Source organism: Aquarana catesbeiana, linkage group LG10 (genome assembly GCF_042186555.1).
Source record: "Aquarana catesbeiana isolate 2022-GZ linkage group LG10, ASM4218655v1, whole genome shotgun sequence".
Lineage (NCBI taxonomy): Eukaryota > Metazoa > Chordata > Amphibia > Anura > Ranidae > Aquarana > Aquarana catesbeiana.
The window spans coordinates 254,483,244-254,504,247 of NC_133333.1; the positions used below are offsets into that span (position 1 = coordinate 254,483,244).

The window sequence follows — 21,004 nt, forward strand, 5'->3', positions numbered from 1 at the left end:
TCCTCTTCTTCGGCTGGCGGTCCGCTTTCCGATAAGAGTGGTCTCTGCGTAAGATCACTTTTATCGGTGGCAGGAGAGGGCCCCCCCCCTCCTCCCACGCTCCGGTGCCCTCCGCCACTTACCAGACCCGTCGGCAGCGGCGGTGGCGATCGGATCTTCACCCTTGCTGGGTATGGAGGCGAGCGAGGGGAAGAGGCCCCCACCCATCTCCATAACATTGCAGGGCGGAAGCGACGTCATAATGCAATTTTTTTTAATTGCATTTTAGTCCAAATATGAGATGTGAGGTATTTTTGGCCCCCCCGATCTCATATTTAAGAGGACCTGTCATGCTTTTTTTCTATTACAAGGGATGTTTACATTCCTTGTAATAGGAATGAAAGTGATACTATTTATTTTTTTTTAAACCAGTGTAAAAATAAAAGGTAAAATAAATAAGAAAAAAAATGTTTTTTAAGGGGCGCCCCGTCCTGCCGAGCTCGCGTGCAGAAGCGAACGCATACGTGAGTAGCACCCGCATATGAAAACGGTGTTTAAACCACACATGTGAGGTATCGCCGCGATCGTTAGAGCGAGAGCAATAATTCTAGCCCTAGACCTCCTCTCTGTAACTCAAAACATTCAACCTGTAGAATTTTTTAAACGTCGCCTATGGAGATTTTTAAGGGTCGCCATTCCACGAGCGGGACGCAATTTTGAAGCGTGACATGTTGGGTATCAATTTACTCGGCGCAACATTATCTTTCACAATATAAAAAAAAAAAAAAATTGGGCCAACTTTACTGTTGTCTTAAAAGTCAAAAAAGTGTAATTTTCCACAAAAAAAAAAAAGCGCGCTTGTAAGACTGCTGCGCAAATACGGTGTGACAGAAAGTATTGCAACGACCGCCATTTTATTCTCTGGAGTGTTAGAAAAAAAATGTATAATGTTTGGGGGGGGGGGTCTAAGTAATTATCTAGCAAAAAAAAAAAAATGATGTTTTTACCTTGTAAACAACAAATCTTAAAAAAAGAGGCTCGGTCCTTAAGTGGTTAAAAAATGTTTTTAATGGTATTCAGCAGGGGCGTCGCTAGGGGGTGGCTTTTGGGGCTATAGCCCAGAATCTGGGGCCTATAGCCCCGAGCCTCTGCAGGGGTCCCCAAGGGCAGGGGAGGCTCTCTGGGGACCCTGATGTAAGTGGAGGGGCTCTCTGGGGACCCTGATTTTAAGGGGGAGGCTCTCTGGGGACCCTAATGTAAGGGGGGGCTCTCTGGGGAGCCTAATGCAAGGGGGAGGCTCTCTGGGGACCCTGATTTTAAGGGGGAGGCTCTCTGGGGACCCTAATGTAAGGAGGGCTCTCTGGGGACCCTGATGTAAGGGGGGAGGCTCTCTGGGGACTCTGATGTAAGGAGGAGGCTCTGGGGACCCTGATGTAAGGGGGGGCTCTCTGGGGAACCTGATGTAAGGGGGGCTCTCTGGGGGCCCTGATGTAAGGGGGGCTCTCTGGGGGCCCTGATGTAAGGGGGGGCTCTCTGGGGGCCCTGATGTAAGGGGGGCTCTCTGGGGGCCCTGATGTAAGGGGGGGCTCTCTGGGGGCCCTGATGTAAGGGGGGGATCTCTGGGGGCCCTAATGTAAGGGGGGCTCTCTGGGGACCCTGATGTAAGGGGGGGCTCTCTGGGGACCCTAATGTAAGGGGGGGGGGGCTCTCTGGGGACCCTAATGTAAGGGGGGCTCTCTGGGGGCCCAGATGCAAGGGGGAGGCTCTCTGGGGACTCTGATGTAAGGAGGAGGCTCTGGGGACCCTGATGTAAGGGGGGGGGCTCTCTGGGGAACCTGATGTAAGGGGGGGCTCCTTGGGGACCCTGATGTAAGGGGGGCTCTCTGGGGACCCTGATGTAAGGGGGGCTCTCTGGGGACCCTGATGTAAGGGGGGGCTCTCTGGGGACCCTGATTTTAAGGGGGAGGCTCTCTGGGGACCCTAATGTAAGGAGGGCTCTCTGGGGACCCTGATGTAAGGGGGGAGGCTCTCTGGGGACTCTGATGTAAGGAGGAGGCTCTGGGGACTCTGATGTAAGGGGGGGCTCTCTGGGGAACCTGATGTAAGGGGGGGCTCTCTGGGGAACCTGATGTAAGGGGGGGCTCTCTGGGGGCCCTGATGTAAGGGGGGGCTCTCTGGGGGCCCTGATGTAAGGGGGGGCTCTCTGGGGGCCCTGATGTAAGGGGGGGGCTCTCTGGGGACCCTAATGTAAGGGGGGCTCTCTGGGGGCCCAGATGCAAGGGGGAGGCTCTCTGGGGACTCTGATGTAAGGAGGAGGCTCTGGGGACCCTGATGTAAGGGGGGGGCTCCTTGGGGACCCTGATGTAAGGGGGGCTCTCTGGGGATCCTGATGTAAGGGGGGGCTCTCTGGGGACCCTGATGTAAGGGGGGGCTCTCTGGGGACCCTAATGCAAGGGGGAGGCTCTCTGGGGACCCTGATTTTAAGGGGGAGGCTCTCTGGGGACCCTAATGTAAGGAGGGCTCTCTGGGGACCCTGATGTAAGGGGGGAGGCTCTCTGGGGACTCTGATGTAAGGAGGAGGCTCTGGGGACCCTGATGTAAGGGGGGGCTCTCTGGGGAACCTGATGTAAGGGGGGGCTCTCTGGGGACCCTGATGTAAGGGGGGGCTCTCTGGGGACCCTGATGTAAGGGGGGGCTCTCTGGGGACCCTGATGTAAGGGGGGGCTCTCTGGGGACCCTGATGTAAGGGGGGGCTCTCTGGGGACCCTGATGTAAGGGGGGGCTCTCTGGGGACCCTGATGTAAGTGGGGGGGCTCTCTGGGGACCCTGATGTAAGGGGGGCTCTCTGGGGACCCTGATGTAAGGGGGGGCTCTCTGGGGAACCTGATATAAGGGGGGGCTCTCTGGGGACCCTGATGTAAGTGGGGGCTCTCTTGGGACCCTGATGTAAGTGGGGGGGCTCTCTGGGGACCCTGATGTAAGTGGGGGGGCTCTCTGGGGACCCTGATGTAAGTGGGGGGGCTCTCTGGGGACCCTGATGTAAGGGGGGCTCTCTGGGGACCCTGATGTAAGGGGGGGCTCTCTGGGGAACCTGATATAAGGGGGGGCTCTCTGGGGACCCTGATATAAGGGGGGGCTCTCTGGGGACCCTGATGTAAGTGGGGGGGCTCTCTGGGGACCCTGATGTAAGTGGGGGGCTCTCTGGGGATATACACACACACACACACACACACACACACACACGTACATTACTGTATATACATGTGTATGCCCACCCAAGCATATGACTGTCTTTACTATGCTGCTATGGGCTCTAGCCCCAGATCTTTTGTAGACCTAGCAATGCCCCTGGTATACAGTATTTAACAAAAAAAGAATTGTGTGGGTGTATATGACTTTATATGATTCTGGACACTTACCCATTCAAAAGTAAGTCGTATTGCAGATTTTCGGACTCTCCGGCGGAGACGTACATTCTCTCCACTTTGAGCTTAGAAAGGTTTGTGACCAAATCCGGCGCGATCACCGAGATATAGACAGTATCATCCATAGACAATGTGTCATTGTCTGAGAGCAGAGTGCTAAAGGTTTCATCTCTATATATCCACATCCGCACTACGGAGATATTTGTTCCAGGAATGTTTACTGATATGATGCTGAAAAATAAAGAACATACGTCACCGTCAGGAATATGGAGGTTCATGTACATAGACATCTACAGAGATAGAACTACTAACCACTGCTTGGATACAATGAGACCGAATACCAGAATCATGGCTGTTAGTATCAAGTGTGGGCGGAAGACAGCGCTGGACTGGTGGTGCCCGCTGGAGGCTGCCTAGCGGGTATAAAGGGAATTGACTTCCAATGGGATACAGTGCCTTGAAAAAAGTATTCATACCCCTTGAAAATTTTCCACATTTTGTCACGTTACAGCCAAAAACGTAAAATGTCTTTTATTGGGCATGGAAGTTGTGTCCGACTAATGGTGAAACGCCCCATAGGAATAGCACCACATCCCATAAGAAAATAGATCAAAAGGAGGGAAGGAACAGGGGATTTTATCGGTGCGGTATAGCCAAATAATGACGAGAGAAGATTTATAGAAAAAAATATAAAAGTTTAATTTTTAATAAATTCAAGATTAAAGAAGAGAGTAACACACTTTTGGACATTTATCATACAGGCAGGATTTCATAAAAATGGGTATTTTATTGGGATTTTATGTGATAGACCAACACAAAGTGGCACATAATTGTGAAGTGGAAGGAAAATGATAAATTATACAAATAAATATGTGAAAAGTGTGGGGGGGGGGGGGGGGGGGCATTTGTATTCAGCCCCCTTTACTCTGATACCCCTAACTAATATCTAGTGGAACCAATTGCTTTCAGAAGTCACCTAATTAGTAAATAGAGTCCACCTGTGTGCGGTTTGTTCACTAAGGTTCTCTAACAAACCTATGAGGGCTTCACAGAACAGTTTATCTCAGTATAAACACAGCTGTTCTGTGAAGCCCTCAGAGGTTTGTTAGAGAACCTTAGCGAACAAACAGAATCATGAAGGCCAAGGAACACGCCAGACAGGTCAGGGATAAAGTTGTGGAGAAGTATAAAGCAGGGTTAGGTTATAAAATAATCTCCCAAGCTTTGAACATCTCACGGAGCTCTGTTCAATCCATCATCGGAAAATGGAAAGAGTATGGCACAACTGCAAACCTACCAAGACATGGCCGTCCACCTAAACTGACCGGCCGGGCAAGGAGAGCATTCATCAGAGAAGAGCCAAGAGGTCCATGGTAACTCTGGAGGAGCTGCAGAGATCCACAGCTCAGGTGGGAGAATCTGTCCACAGGACAACTATTAGTCGTGTTCTCCACAAATCTGCCCTTTATGGAAGAGTGACAAGAAGAAAGACATTGGTGAAAGAAAGTCATAAGAAGTCCTGTTTGTAGTTTGTGAGAAGCCATGTGGAGGACACAGCAAACATGTGGAAGAAGGTGATCTGGTCAGAGGAGACCAAAATTCAACTTTATGGCCTTAAAGTAAAACGCTATGTGTGGGGAAAACTAACACTGCACATCACCCTGAACACACCATCCACACTGTGAAACATGGTGGTGGCAGCATCATGTGGTGGGTATGGTTTTCTTCAGCAGGGACAGGGAAGCTGGTCAGAGTTGATGGGAAGATGGATGGAGCCAAATACAGGACAATCTTAGAAGAAAACCTGTTAGAGTCTGCAAAAGACTTGAGACTGGGGCGGAGGTTCACCTTCCAGCAGGACAATGACCCGAAACATACAGCCAGAGCTACAATGGAATGGTTTAGATCAAAGCATATTCATGTGTTAGAATGGCCCAGTCACAGTCCAGACCTAAATCACATTGAGAATCTGTGGCAAGACTTGAAAATTGCTGTTCACAGACGCTCTCCATCCAATCTGACAGATCTTGAGATATTTTACAAAGAAGAAGAATGGGCAGAAATGTCCCTCTCTAGATGTGCAAAGCTGGTAGAGACATCCCCAAAAAGACTTGCAGCTGTAATTGTAGAGAAAGGCGGTTCTACAAAGTATTGACAAATGCCCCCCCACACTTTTCACATATTTATTAGTAAAAAATGTTGAAAACCGTTTATCATTTTCCTTCCACTTCACAATTATGTGTCACTTTGTGTTGGTCTATCACATAAAATCCCAATAAAATACATTTAGGTTTTTGGTTGTAACATGACAAAATGTGGAGAATGTCAAGGGGTATTAATACTTTTTCAAGGCACTGTATATCCCAATTGTAGATGGTGGGTGATGAACTCCATTGGGGTCTGGGTCTGCTATCTTTCTGATAACGACAATGAAGGCGTTACCGCAGGGAACACTCGGGTGGTTGGAGAGGTGCGTCCGATGTTCAAAAAAAGTCTCACTTGATGATTTTTATAGTTTATTGACAATAAAAGTATACAAGGAGAACCAACGCGTTTTGGGGGCATTGCATCCCCCTTCTTCAGGCCTGTATGTCTTTCTCTAGATGTGTATCTCATCATTTTTTCTTTCGCTATAAATTAAACTGACGGAAGACACGCCATCAGGCCACAGAGCCCATGCCATGCTGAGTTTTATCCCTGGATTAGACATGTGCAATCCGTTTCGATCCGAATATAAATTCGGACAAATTTTTGGTTATTCGGAGCTTCAGATGCATCCAAATCTCCAAATGAAATGGTAACGAATTTTGTTGAAATTCATTTCATTTTCTTTCATATATTAGTTTTCTAACAAATTCCAACTTTTCCCAATGATTCAAATTGGGGTCGGTCAAAAAATGATCGACCAAATCGAATTCTGTGTCATCCTTAACATATCAGCTGTCAGCGGGCTTCCTTGCTGACAGCTGAAATGTAGACAAAAGAATCTCGAAAATTAAAAAAATTCTGCGTGGGGTCCCGCCCAAAATCCATACCAGACGCTTACTTGAGTATGCAGCCCGGCAGGCCAGTAATGGGGGGGGGGGGTGAGCAAGCCCCCCCCCCCAAACCATACCAGGCCACATGCCCTCAACATGGGGGTGCTTTGGGGCAGGGGGGGGCTCTGCCCCCCACCACCTCAAAGCACCCTGTCCTCATTTTGATGGGGACAAAGGCCTCTTCCCCACAACCTTGGTTGATGGTTGTGGGGGTCTGTGGGCAGGGGGCTTATTGGAATCTGGAAGCCCCCTTTAACAAGGTGGCCCCCAAACCCCCCCCCATGTGAATGAGTATGGGGTATATCTATTACACCTACCCATGCAAAAGGTGAGTAAAGACACAACACAAGTTTTTGACAAGTCCTCTATTAAAAAAAAAAAAGTGCCCTGGTGTAGATTCATCATCAAACATGGCGCCCAATGAACCACTGACCCAGAAAAAGAAAAAAGAAGAAAAAAAAACGATCAATCTCGTCGAAGGCCCCCCCGCCATCTGCCATTTCTTAAATAACTAAGGGGCGGAGTCACTCGATGTCGCTGAGTGACCCTGCCCCTTGTGACGTCATGGACCCAGCATGACCTGGCCGATGACGTCACAAGGGGCCCGGTGATGTTGGGTGGCCCCGCCCCTTAGCTATTTAACCGCTTGCCGTCCAGCGCACGACGATATATGTCTGCAAAATGGCGCGGCTGCGCAAATGGGCGTACAATTATGTCCCCCTAGTGGGCGCGCGTGCTCCCGCTGCATACCGCGTGAGCGTGCCCGTGGGTCCCGCAGACTCGATGTCTGCCGGGGGGGGGGCCCGCGATTGTGACACGGAGAGGCAGAACGGGGAGATGTCTATGTAAACAAGGCATTTCCCTGTTCTGCCTAGCAACATGTCAGGGATCTACTGCTCCCTGTCATCGGGGGCGGTGATCTCTGTCATGTTGTAGTGAGCCCATCCCCCCAGCGTTAGAACACACTGAGGGAACACATTTAACCCCTCAATCGCCCCCTAGGGTTTAACCCCTTCCCTGCCAGTGACATTTACACAGTAATCAGTGCATTTTTATAGCACTGATCGCTGTATAAATGTCAATGGTCCCAAAATAGTGTCAAAAGTGTCCGATCTGTCCGCCGCAATGTCGCAATCACGATAAAAATCGCAGATCGCCGCCAATTCTTATTAAAAAAAATTAATAATAAAAATGCCCTAAATCTATCCCCTATTTTGTAGACGCTATAACTTTTGCGCAAACCAATCAATATACGCTTATTGCGATTTTTTTTTACCAAAAATATGTAGAAGAATACATATCGGCCTAAACTTTTTTTTGGGGGGATATTTATTATAGCAAAAAGTAAAAAATATTGTTTTTTTTTTTTTTCAAAATTGTCGCTCTATTTTTGTTTATAGCGCAAAAAATAAAAACCGCAGAGGTGATCAGATACCACCAAAAGAAAAGCTCTATTTGTGGGGGAAAAAAAAAAGGACGTCAATTTTGTTTGGGAGCCACGTCGCACGACCGCGCAACTGTCAGTTAAAGCGACGCAGTGCTGAATCGCAAAAAATGCTCTGGTCAGGAAGGGGGGGGGGGGTAAAAGTCTATTTGCCTTTAGTAAATCAGCTCATATCTGAAATGTAGAGGTGGAACAACTGGAATTTCAACATACAAATATGTATCTTAATGAATGATAAATATTACCGGAGTGTTGGCTTTAGGGTGATGATAAGCTGGGCGCTGATACTCAGAGGGACCGCGCAGGAAACGTTCATAACAAAGACTTGGCGCATTTGATTTACAGATTCCATGGAAAAAGCATACAGCGTGTTCATGTATGTGACCTGCGTCCCATTTACCTGCGGAAAGAGAAAAGAGTCATTAAACCGGTTTTGAATCTGTAGACGACGAGCAGGACAAAAGTATATAGTTCAATCAAAACTCTTAAGATTTTTTTTTTTTTTTTTTTTAATTTTTAATTCCCCTCTAATAAAGAAAAAAAATTCCCAATCTCTAATTACTGTCTCTATTTTCCAGCAAAGAGAAATTACAAAATTGCTAAAAATATATAACTTTTATTACATAGAGACAATTTAAATGGGGTTCATAAAAGAGGCAGAGTAATTATACAGACTGTTATACTGGCCAAAGTATCCATATACATGAAGTGGTCACTGATGAATATCACGTCCCTACATATTTCGCTATCAGTGGCTTCTTCAGGGGATATTCAAATATGTCTCAGAGAGGCCCCAAGGAGCACACACTCCAAGACAGCCCACAAACCGCGGTGGAGGAGGTTCTGTGTGGCCAGGGGCCAGGATAAACTCTGCTATCAAAGGGTGTTGATACAGGGGCGCCAGGCAAAAAAAAAAACAAACAACAATGTGAAGATGTAACACCGTCACATGTAAACCACTAATGCTAGATGGTAAATAGCAATGGCCGCCCCTGTCCTCTCTTTGCAGCTATAACAGCTTCAACTCTTCTGGGAAGGCCGTCCACAAGGTTTAGGAGGGTGTCTATGGGAATGTTTGACCATTCTTCCAGAAGTGCATTCGTGAGGTCAGGAACTGATGTTGGATGAGAAGGCCTGGCTCGTAGTCTCCGCTCTAATTCATCCCAAAGGTGTTCTATCAGGTTGAGGTCAGGACTCTGTGAAGGCCAGTCAAGTTCCTCTACCCCAAACTCGCTCATCCATGTCTTTATGGACCTTGCTATGAGGTGGCCTGCCCCCTGCCAACCCATCCTGTTGGGAATTGGTCAGGGCCCTCATGAATACTCCAAGCAGCTCCTCCTAACCTCCCTCCCTTTCTTCTGGAAGGCTCTCCAAAGTTCCAGAATTAGGGGGAGTCATCAGAGATGCTGCCTGCTGAGTCATCCCAGCCTCCCTGAGTCACTCACCCTGACCCAGGTGTAAAAAAACAAAACAAAAAAAAACACAGACTTGGCTGCCAGCCAGGCCAAACAATTTACCTACACTACAAACAAAAAAAGCTATCACTACCTAATCTAGCACACTAGAGGGTGCTAAACTACATATAGTTTTTACAGTGCTCCCAGTAGGCACAATTGTTAGTGAATCAAATAGTTTGTTTTGGCCAAGAAACCAGGAGTTTCTTGGCTTTAACTACAGAAAAGGGGTTTTTGCATTCCACCATGGTGCAACCATGAGTAATGTGCTTGTGGTTGTGGCGTGGTCCCATATACTTCCATTGACAAGCTGGTGCTCCATGTCAGACTCGGCATGTCAAGGTAAAATTGCTGCACCACGATTGAAAGCATCACAGCCATGACTATGTGTCCTCACCATGTCCACTTGCTGGCGGGTGGTTGGGGGCGTGGTAAAGATACCACCTGTGTGAAAAGAGCCTAAAGCCGGCCATACATTGATTGAAATTTGGCCGCATCAGCAGTGTGTGTGTGTGGCCATCCCTGCTCAAAAGAAGTAAATTATTTGATCGATTTCTGCGATAGAAAACTTTTTGTTGATTAGTAGCTGCAGCCAATCAACGGCAGCTGCTGATCTGTGTATTCTGACAGCGCTGGGACCTGCTGTCACAATACAATGTCTGGTGAGGGGTTTGGGGCGGCTGGAGGAATCTTTTGGCTGAATGGAAAAAAATAAAAATAACCATCTATGGGCAGCTTTAGTTTCGGGAAACAAATTACAGACCGTCTGTTGTATGGAATATGGAATTCCCAGCAATGTCCTTATATGTACTGCACTGGATGTCTTATCTACGGTTAGATACATAGCCTGCAGATTTTAAAAAGCAGCCAGGAGTGTTTGCAGAATCTGGCCCCCGAGCAATCGCCATATTGAACAAACATGTACGATCGCATTCAGAAAGTATGAAGGGGACTTTGGGGGGGGGGGGGGCGCTGGCTTTTTTTAAAGGGACATAATAGTGATCGCCAGGGAAGATTCATCCCAAGCCATGCCCCCCCTCAATAGCTCAGGCATCTAGACATGTGCCCTGCCGAAAAAAATTTTTTGTTTTCGTTTCATTCGTTTTTGTGTTTTGTTTTTTTTTTTTTTTCATTTTTTTGGGTCAATTCGTAGATTCGAAAATTCATAAATTTGTAAAATTGAAAAATGTGAAAATTCATAAATTTGAAAATTCGAAAATAAGAAAGAAATTCCGAAAATTCGAAAGGACGAAAATTCGGGTCATCCGTTATAAACGTAATTCATAAATGCATGAATTCGTAGATTCTCAAAATTCGTATATTCGTAAATTTGCAGATTAAAAAATTCGTAAAATGTAACATTTGAAAATGTGAAAATTCGTAAAATTCAAAAATATGAAAATAAGAAAGAAAATCCGAAAATTCTAAAGAATGAAAATCCAAAATTTCAAAATAATAACTAACTATTAATATAAATATTATAAATTATAGGTATTGGAATTTCCTTTCAAATTTGTCTGTTAGTTAAATTGGATTTCGCTAATTCAGATGTTTCCGAATTAACAAATTTGTTAAACGAACAAAATCAATTGCACGTGTCTACCATCATCCTCCGGCAGGAATCATCTGTATCTGGCTGTACACATTTTAAACCATTTTACATTTTAAACCAATTCTTGGAACTGCTGTAATTGAACAATATGTCTAATTCCATTCAGATCCCAATGGTTCAATGTATCCAGTTTTCCCTCCCTTGTACAACGAACGATCAATCTGCCGGGTTCACACTCACCTCTGCAGTGGTGTTGCAGTAATTAATTATCAGCGGTGTGCTGAAGCTCATCTGGGCCGTATTATTCAGAATCTGTTTTGTTGCCAGACAGTCGGGGCTTTTCAGACGGACGGTTGACGTAATAAACCCATTTTCTTCCAGCCAACATTTCGATAAAAATATATTTAGAGTTCCATCACTGCAGGTAATGGTTGAAACCGGATTGCTTCCTGAACAAAAAACACAAACAAACAAACAAAAAAAAAGGTATATTCAGTATTTTATGATGATTATAGTGATCATGATCTTTATTTGCAGAAGTTTAGCTTGACAAATGGCATGGCAGGGGACTGGATGGAAGGGAGGATAAGCAGTAGGGTGAATGGGGATGGGGGTAGGTGGGGTGGCAGGGGAATGGATAGAAGGTAGGGTAAGTAGAGGGGTGAATGGGGATGGGGGTAGATGGGGTGGCAGGGGAATGGATAGAAGGTAGGGTAAGTAGAGGGGTGAATGGGGATAGGGGTAGATGGGGTGGCCAGGGAATGGACAGAAGGTAGGGTAAGTAGAGGGGTGAATGGGGATAGGGGTAGGTGGGGTGGCAGGGGAATGGATAGAAGGTAGGGTAAGTAGAGGGGTGAATGGGGATGGGGGTAGATGGGGTGGCAGGGGAATGGATAGAAGGTAGGGTAAGTAGAGGGGTGAATGGGGATAGGGGTAGATGGGGTGGCCAGGGAATGGACAGAAGGTAGGGTAAGTAGAGGGGTGAATGGGGATGGGGGTAGATGGGGTGGCCGGGGAATGGTTAGAAGGTAGGGTAAGTAGAGGGGTGAATGGGGATGGGGGTAGATGGGGTGGCCGGGGAATGGATAGAAGGTAGGGTAAGTAGAGGGGTGAATGGGGATAGGGGTAGATGGGGTGGCCAGGGAATGGATAGAAGGTACGGTCAGTAGAGGGGTGAATGGGGATGGGGGTAGGTGGGGTGGCAGGGGAATGGATAGAAGGTAGGGTAAGTAGAGGGGTGAATGGGGATGGGGGTAGATGGGGTGGCCGGGGAATAGATAGAAGGTAGGGTAAGTAGAGGGGTGAATGGGGATGGGGATAGGTGGGGTGGCAGGGGAATGGATAGAAGGTAGGGTAAGTAGAGGGGTGAATGGGGATAGGGATAGGTAGAGTGGCAGGGGAATGGATAGAAGGTAGGGTAAGTAGAGGGGTGAATGGGGATGGGGGTAGGTGGGGTGGCCAGGGAATGGACAGAAGGTAGGGTAAGTAGAGGGGTGAATGGGGATGGGGATAGGTGGGGTGGCAGGGGAATGGATAGAAGGTAGGGTAAGTAGAGGGGTGAATGGGGATGGGGGTAGATGGGGTGGCCGGGGAATGGATAGAAGGTAGGGTAAGTAGAGGGGTGAATGGGGATGGGGGTAGGTGGGGTGGCAGGGGAATGGATAGAAGGTAGGGTAAGTAGAGGGGTGAATGGGGATGGAGGTAGATGGGGTGGCCGGGGAATGGATAGAAGGTAGGGTAAGTAGAGGGGTGAATGGGGATGGGGGTAGGTGGGGTGGCAGGGGAATGGATAGAAGGTAGGGTAAGTAGAGGGGTGAATGGGGATGGGGGTAGATGGGGTGGCAGGGGAATGGATAGAAGGTAGGGTCAGTAGAGGGGTGAATGGGGATGGGGGTAGGTGGGGTGTTCATGCTAGAAAAAACAGAAAAAGAAGGAGGGCGCACTAACCTAGTGCATTACCACTATTAAACTTTATTGCAGCATAAAAACAGCAAAGATTATACTCACAAACGAGCTATCGAAACCAGCTTTAAAAAGAGCGCAAATGCGCTGTTCTATGGATCGACACACCAGGACCTATTGCCAAGAGGATCAGACCGGAACAAATGGCCAATGGCTAACGCGTTTCAGGGGAGCACCCCCTTCTTCAGAGCCTGAACGGGCAATGGCTGGTCTCTCGAAATTGCCTCTCTATAGATGTATATATGTGTGTGCATAAGTACCTGTGTTTGCCACACCCAATTGGTAGCGACGCCCCCTCACAAACAGCAACACCTACCCATTTAGGCTTACTCTCCCTGGACCCCTCCCTCTATGTACAAGCCCCATTTGCAGCCAGAAGATAGTACTGATAAAAACAAGCGACAGGCCTCGCTCTATGTTGCTTGCTATATATTGAGCTAGCAAAACTGTAGCAGAATCAGTATGGACCACAAAAAAACAAAAACAAAAAGGGGGGTGGTGGTGGGGGGGGGGCGCCGACCACACATACCTCTCCTCCCACAAGCAGCTCCATAGGTAGCCCCATGCCGTGGACAAACCGCAGTAAATGCTACGGGACTTCTCTGGCTCCCAGGAGCCATATGAACACTGCACACTGGTGGTCAACCTGCCATCATACATCAAGGACTCAGGCCATGCTTTAGAGGTACTTAGTGCATATACTTGGGAGCAGGGATATAGATGGCTATCACTTGATGTGACATCTCTATATACATCTATCCAGCACGAGTTCGGGCTTAGGGCTATTGAATATTATGTTGCAGAAGCCCACCTATTTGATCCCAGGCAAGCTCGATTCATTTATGAATGCATTGAGTTTACTTTGACTCACAATTATTTCACCTTTCTGGACAGGTTCTATAGGCAGGTAAGCGGTACAGCTATTGGTGCTAGGTTCGCTCCCAGCTATGCGAACTTGTTCATGGGTTACTGGGAGCAGAATTACATCTGGGCCAATAACCCTTATGGGAGGAACCTAGTGTTGTACTCGCGTTACATAGACGATATTCTCATCATCTGGAGCGGCACTGATGAGGAACTGAAGGGATTCCTGGCACATTGTGCAGGGAACCCCTATGGGATTTCCTTCACACATGTGGTAGACGATAAGTCCTTGATTTTCCTGGACTTAGAGCTACAGGTTGACGACACTGGGGCCATTTATTCAAAAACGCATTTCAAACCGAGCGCTGGTAATTCATATCTCCACGCCCGGAGCCACCATCACCCTAGATGGATTAGGAATGTACCTTTTGGTCAGTTTTGCAGACTCAGGCGGACCTGCACCCTGAAGCACGATTATGAAGAACAAAGCCTTGTCCTCAAGACTAAGTTCAAGGAAAAGGGTTACGAAGAGGAGCATATAGAGGAGGCGTTCCAAAAATACCTTGTGCTATATGACAACACTCATGTTGGAGAGGAAGAAAAAAAGACAAATCCTCACATGGATGAACGACCACAAGTACGATTTTGCACTAGGTATAATAACAAGGCCCTCTCAATACAAAAAATCCTCAAAAAGAACTGGAGGATCCTCGAATCAGACCCTATCTTGAACACAAGCCTTCCTTCGCACCCCAATTTGGTCTTTAGGAGACCGAAGGACCTAAGGAGCATTATTGCCCCAAGTAGAGTGAGAAAACAAAGAAATGGAGGGCTCAGTAGTATTTGGAGCACGATTTTTGACCAGAAGGGAAGTTACAGATGTGGGAGCAACATTTGTGGGAACTGCGTGCATATGTGCCATAGAAAGAAAGAAGTTGTTGGAACAGACGGTAGGATTCACAAGATGAAGCAGTTCATTAACTGCGGTACCCCGTATGTCATCTATGGCCTTCTGTGTCCTTGTGGCCTCCTTTATGTAGGACGGACGTCAAGACCTATGAGGACCAGAATGAATGAGCACAGGAGCAGTATCCTTACGGAGAAGGACAACTATTCAATACCAAAACACTTCAAAGAAACCCATAGTAGCAGTACAGACGGCCTCAAAGTGTTCGGTATAGAAGCGATGCCGAGCGACTTGGATAGCGGCAAAAAACATCAAATGCTATGTAATAGAGAGGCCTTCTGGATTTTTTCCCTAGGAACTCTGGCCCCAAAAGGCCTGAACGAGGAAATCGAACTGCACAATGTTGTCTAACTCCTTCAGTTCCCGAAAAAGCCCCCGAGTCATTGGTGGCACTAGCCAGGTCAATTGGGGTTTGACCTTTCAAGTGTGCGTATTGCCACCAATGTGCAGGCTGGGGCTCTGTTTTGGGTCATATGGGGTACACTAGGTGTAGTGACCAGGATTTGGGGCAGATAGGTTTGTCAGATGTAGTAGTAGTTATACAGTTTTTAGTTCAATGTGTAGAAGCTAGTTACCAGGCTGTGGTTGGTGTTTAGACAGTAGTTAATTTGTTAACATTATGTAGTCCATGTCATTTTATGTACTTCACCGCCATTGGGGTATAGTGTTCATTTTCCATTAGGTGCAAACGGGCAATGGTCTCTCTCGTTTTTGGTACGCTAGTCCGCAGAGGCATCCTCCACGGCATTTGCTGGGGGGACGGTCACTATGGTCATTTGACATAGTATGTTATATCCTGTCATAGGTTATTTATTTTACTATATTTATTATATTTATATCTATATAGAGTGGTGCGTAGTCTCTTAGCCGGTATTCTCTATTACTGTTTTTTAACGGTGTTATTAATGTTTTAGGCCGATGAGCATTTGTTTTTAGATCTCCTATTTATTGTTATTATTATATTTTTTTGATCAGTATTATTTAGGTATCATAGTGCACGGATTTCTTTTTGATTTTAATTTTGCTATGGATTTTCATGTTTTGACCGTTTTAAGATACTATATTTTATGAAAAAATATATATATTATATGCTGTCTAATCAACCGTGTTTTAAATTTATGAACCATACATATATTATGTGTTGTATTAACCTATTGCACCTTGAAAAGGATACCTCTGCGGATCACACCAACGGAATATCATCTATTAGTAATTTCATTTGGTATCGATTTTGATCCCCTCACCAACCTCCCCATTTGAGATTAATCTCTATTTTTTACCATATATATGTGCCGTCTATTAATTACATCTTTACCCTCTATTCTCATCCCATGAATGGTCCTTGTAGAGTGATTTGGGCTGCGAGCTGCCTGTGGCTGTAACTTGAATGCTGCCTGTACTGTGCAGGCATTATCAGCCTAGGATAGCTGTCAACAGTGGAGTCATTGGTGGGAGGCGCGCGGACCAACGGGGATGCGCGCGCACCGACTTTCCTGGCCACTCACAGGCAACTCCATGATGGCCGGAAGCAGCGGGTGGAACGCAAACACACCCGCGCTTCCGGGCCGTGTCCCCTGCACGCAGCGTCTTCTGACGCTTGTAGAAGGGGAACTGACGTCACGATCGGCCGGAAGTTGCGGGTGGAACGCAGGAACGCCCGCACTTCCTGGTCCTTCGGGCGGCGTGCGTTCCACACGCTGTGTGCAGTGTTCATATGGCTCCTGGGAGCCAGAGAAGTCCCGTAGCATTTACTGCGGTTTGTCCACGGCATGGGGCTACCTATGGAGAGGTGGGAGGAGAGGAGAGGTATGTGTGGTCGGCCCCCCCCCCCCCCACCACCACCACCCCCCTTTTTGTTTTTGTTTTTTTGTGGTCCATACTGATTCTGCTACAGTTTTGCTAGCTCAATATATAGCAAGCAACATAGAGCGAGGCCTGTCGCTTGTTTTTATCAGTACTATCTTCTGGCTGCAAATGGGGCTTGTACATAGAGGGAGGGGTCCAGGGAGAGTAAGCCTAAATGGGTAGGTGTTGCTGTTTGTGAGGGGGCGTCGCTACCAATTGGGTGTGGCAAACACAGGTACTTATGCACACACATATATACATCTATAGAGAGGCAATTTCGAGAGACCAGCCATTGCCCGTTCAGGCTCTGAAGAAGGGGGTGGTCCCCTGAAATGCGTTAGCCATTGGCCATTTGCACCGGTCTGATCCTCTTGGCAATAGGTCCTGGTGTGTCGATCCATAGAACAGCGCATTTGCGCTCTTTTTAAAGCTGGTTTCGATAGCTCGTTTGTGAGTATAATCTTTGCTGTTTTTATGCTGCAATAAAGTTTAATAGTGGTAATGCACTAGGTTAGTGCGCCCTCCTTCTTTTTCTGTTTTTTCTAGCATGAATACCCATTGTTCAGAGGAGGGCTGCAAGACGCTAGGCAATACCTTGTTATAGGTGGTCGCACCACATGTTCAGTTCCTGGACACCTGAGCGCAGGAGAGATTTGTTTTCGGTAGGTGGGGTGGCCAGGGAATGGACAGAAGGTAGGGTAAGTAGAGGGGTGAATGGGGATGGGGATAGGTGGGGTGGCAGGGGAATGGATAGAAGGTAGGGTAAGTAGAGGGGTGAATGGGGATGGGGGTAGGTGGGGTGGCAGGGGAATGGATAGAAGGTAGGGTAAGTAGAGGTGTGAATGGGGATGGGGGTAGATGGGATGGCAGGGGAATGGATAGAAGGTAGGGTAAGTAGAGGGGTGAATGGGGATGGGGGTAGGTGGGGTGGCAGGGGAATGGATAGAAGGTAGGGTAAGTAGAGGGGTGAATGGGGATGGGGGTAGGTTGCGTGGCAGGGGATTGGACAGAAGGTAGGGTAAGTAGAGGGGTGAATGGGGATGGGGGTAGGTAGGGTGGCAGGGGAATGGATAGAAGGTAGGGTAAGTAGAGGGGTGAATGGGGATGGGGGTAGAAGGGGTGGCAGGGGAATGGATAGACGGTAGGGTAAGTAGAGGTGTGAATGGGGATGGGGGTAGATGGGATGGCAGGGGAATGGATAGAAGGTAGGGTAAGTAGAGGGGTGAATGGGGATGGGGGTAGGTGCGGTGGCCGGGGAATGGATAGAAGGTAGGGTAAGTAGAGGGGTGAATGGGGATGGGGGTAGGTGGGGTGGCAGGGGAATGGATAGAAGGTAGGGTAAGTAGAGGGGTGAATGGGGATGGGGGTAGGTTGCGTGGCAGGGGATTGGACAGAAGGTAGGGTAAGTCGAGGTGTGAATGGGGATGGGGGTAGGTAGGGTGGCAGGGGAATGGATAGAAGGTAGGGTAAGTAGAAGGGTGAATGGGGATGGGGGTTAGGTGGGGTGGCAGGGGAATGGATGGAAGGGAGGAAAAGCAGAAGAGGGCATAGGGGTAGGTGGGGAGGCTGGGGAATAGATTGAAGGGAGGAAAAGCAGTAGGGTGAATGAGAATGGGAGTAGGTGGAGTGGCAGGGGAATCTATGGAAGGTAGGATAAGCAGAAAGGTAAATGAGGATGGGGGTAGGCGGGGTGGTAAGGAAATGGATGGAAGGGAGGATAAGCAGAAGAGGGGATAGGGGTAGGTGGAGTGGGAGGGGAATAGATGGAAGGTGGGATAAGCAGAAGGGTGAATGGGGATGGTGGTAGGTGGGGTTGCAGGGGAATGGATGGAAGGGAAGGTAAGCAGAAGGGGGGATATGGGAAGGTGGGGAGGCTGGGAAATGGATGGAAGGTAGTATAAGCAGTAAGGTGGATGGGGATAGGGGTAGGTGGAGTGGGGGGGGGGTGGATGAAAGGGAAGAGTAGGTGGATGGGGATTGGAGTAGGTGGACACAACTAAGTCAAGCTCTTGCTAAGCTCCACATGGAGAAAACACAGGTTCTCTTTAAACGGTATTTTCCTTTTTTACCTCTTCCTGATGTTAGTAAGCATAGTTAATGGGATTTCCCAAGAAGCCCAGGCCTAGAGCACTTCCCACTTTTACCTTCACACTTCATCCCATCATGGATGATCAACACATTCCATGGTGGCAGAATTGAGGGGAATATGTATTTTGTGTGTCTATAAATGCTGGGGGTATGTCTCTGACTCTCGGTTGGGGAAGCTTCTTGGATGAGCACCAAAACATCTCCAACATTACAGAACAAGTCCAGTTCCGTGGGACAAACTGCTAGTAGCTCCACTGTGATCTGAATACAGTACATGGGAACCTCCACAGACAAACCGGTATAAATGCCAATTACTGTATAGGTTGAGGTCCCACCACTGGCAAATAATGAGTTAAAGCCGCATGTCTGAGAAAACTACGTAGTCCTCCTCGGTACAGACGTCTTGTTTTTTTGTTCTTTTGCACAATTCTTGTAAAGAAGCAACTACACCTATTTTTTTTTTTTTGTGAACAAAAAAACTTGTTGAGCTGCATTACCAACATTGTAATAAACAGCTTACGGAAAGGTCAGGTGGGCATTGGTTTAAAATGAAACCTCAGGTTGGGAAATGCCGCCTCTTCTTAAAGTAGATCTAAGATCTGAAGCAACATTAACGAGTTATAGATCAGAGACTGAGGCTGACCCAACACACCGGCAGAATTTGGCCACCACTGCATTAGCTCATCAGGACCAGGTCCTAGACCAGTGATGGAGAACCTTGGCACCCCAGATGTTTGGGAACTACATTTCCCATGATGCTCATTCACTCTGCAGTGTAGTGGAGCATCATGGGACATGTAGTTCCAAAACATCTGGGGTGCCAAGGTTCGCCATCACTGGCCTAGGCATTCATGCACTAGCCACATGAGGAAAAAACAGGCCCCTATGTTCCACCAAGATTACTGTCTAAGAAAAATGATATTGAACATTGACATACAACCACAAAGCAAAAAGCCATATTCAATGACCCCCTTACATCATGATTCCCACCAGAGTCCCCCCTTACATCATGATTCCCACCAGAGTCCCCCCTTACATCATGATTCCCACCAGAGTCCCCCCTTACATCATGATTTCCACCAGAGTCCCCCCTTACATCATGATTCCCACCAGAGTCCCCCCTTACATCATGATTCCCACCAGAGTCCTCCTTTACATCATGATTCCCACCAGAGTCCTCCTTTATATCATGATTCCCACCAGAGTCCTCCTTTACATCATGATTCCCACCAGAGTCCTCCTTTACATTAAAGTGGTAGTAAACTCTGTTCTACCATTTGCACCTCCAGACAAGCCTACGGTATAATAAGGCTTACAAGAAAAAGAACCGCTGCTCCAGGTGTATAAAGATAAGGCTGATTGGATTATCTTGCAGAGTGCTGGCCCCGGCCTACCTCCACGGGAAACTCGGAAGGAAGAAAGAAATGGCGGCACATCCAAAACTTCTGACTGCCTTTTTTTTGTTTCACAAAGATAACACCAAAGACACCAAACTGTGGTCAGGTAGACGCGTTTCACATATACATCTTGTGCTTAATCATTAATGATCAAGCACAAAATGTATGTGTGAAACGCGTCTACGTGACCGCAGTTTGGTGTCTTTGGTGTTATCTTTGTGAAGCAGTACAATAAGGCTTACCTGTAGGTAGTGTGAAGATCTCCTAAACTTCCACAGTTTAGGAGATATTCACAGTGCATGCAACTGGTGACGTTACCAATGCATGCGCTGTGAAGGTCCGGCAAATAGACCTTCAGAGCCCGTGCCGTAAACGGCGGCACGGGAGTGACGTCATCGCGCCCCCGGCCACTCATGTAGCCGGAGGCCGCGAACCAGGAACGAAGACCAGGGAAGATGTCAGCCCTCTCCGTGGTGGCAGCGTGGCGCTGAAGGGCTTCATTCTAAGCTAAGTCTCTCATAATGTGCTAGTATGCGATGCATACTAGCACATTATGACATTGCCTTGCATGGGATTTTATTTCCCCCCCATCAAGGACAGTTTACTACCACTTTGAAGTCCGGATCACAGTCTCTCCTCACATCAGAGCCCCCCCACCATCATCATCAGGGTCCCCATCAGGGTCCTCTCTTACATTTGCTGAGGGTCAGTTTTCCCACCATTCATGCTGCTCTAGTTACCAAAACATCTCCACCTGGGATACGCTTTAATCATCCAATCAGATTCGCAATCCTATTGGCTGAAGTCTGAGAAGACCATACTGGAGTAGGAATCATATCTTTCCACAGGTTGGGCCAAATTTTAGTAAATTGGGTAAAAAAAAAAAAAAAAAGATTGTCTAATATTCAGTCCTTGGTAGACCTGTACTGAAAGACCGAGAAGTCTATCGATCCTCGGCAACCAACTGATTGTGTCTTCAGGTCTCGTTT

At 47.5% G+C, this 21,004-nt stretch overlaps 1 protein-coding gene across 1 annotated transcript in view; it reads right to left on the reverse strand.

Annotated features, from left to right (window-relative positions):
* LOC141111396 (uncharacterized) overlaps window positions 1-21,004 on the reverse strand; it is an 82,355-nt gene that overhangs the window by 51,238 nt on the left and 10,113 nt on the right. Inside the window, exons 4-6 of the mRNA XM_073603655.1 lie at window positions 11,133-11,341; window positions 8,132-8,286; window positions 3,399-3,635 (exon numbers count right to left, since the gene is read on the reverse strand). Coding sequence (XP_073459756.1) covers window positions 3,399-3,635; window positions 8,132-8,286; window positions 11,133-11,341 — 601 coding nt within the window. The remainder of the gene's footprint in view (window positions 1-3,398; window positions 3,636-8,131; window positions 8,287-11,132; window positions 11,342-21,004) is intronic.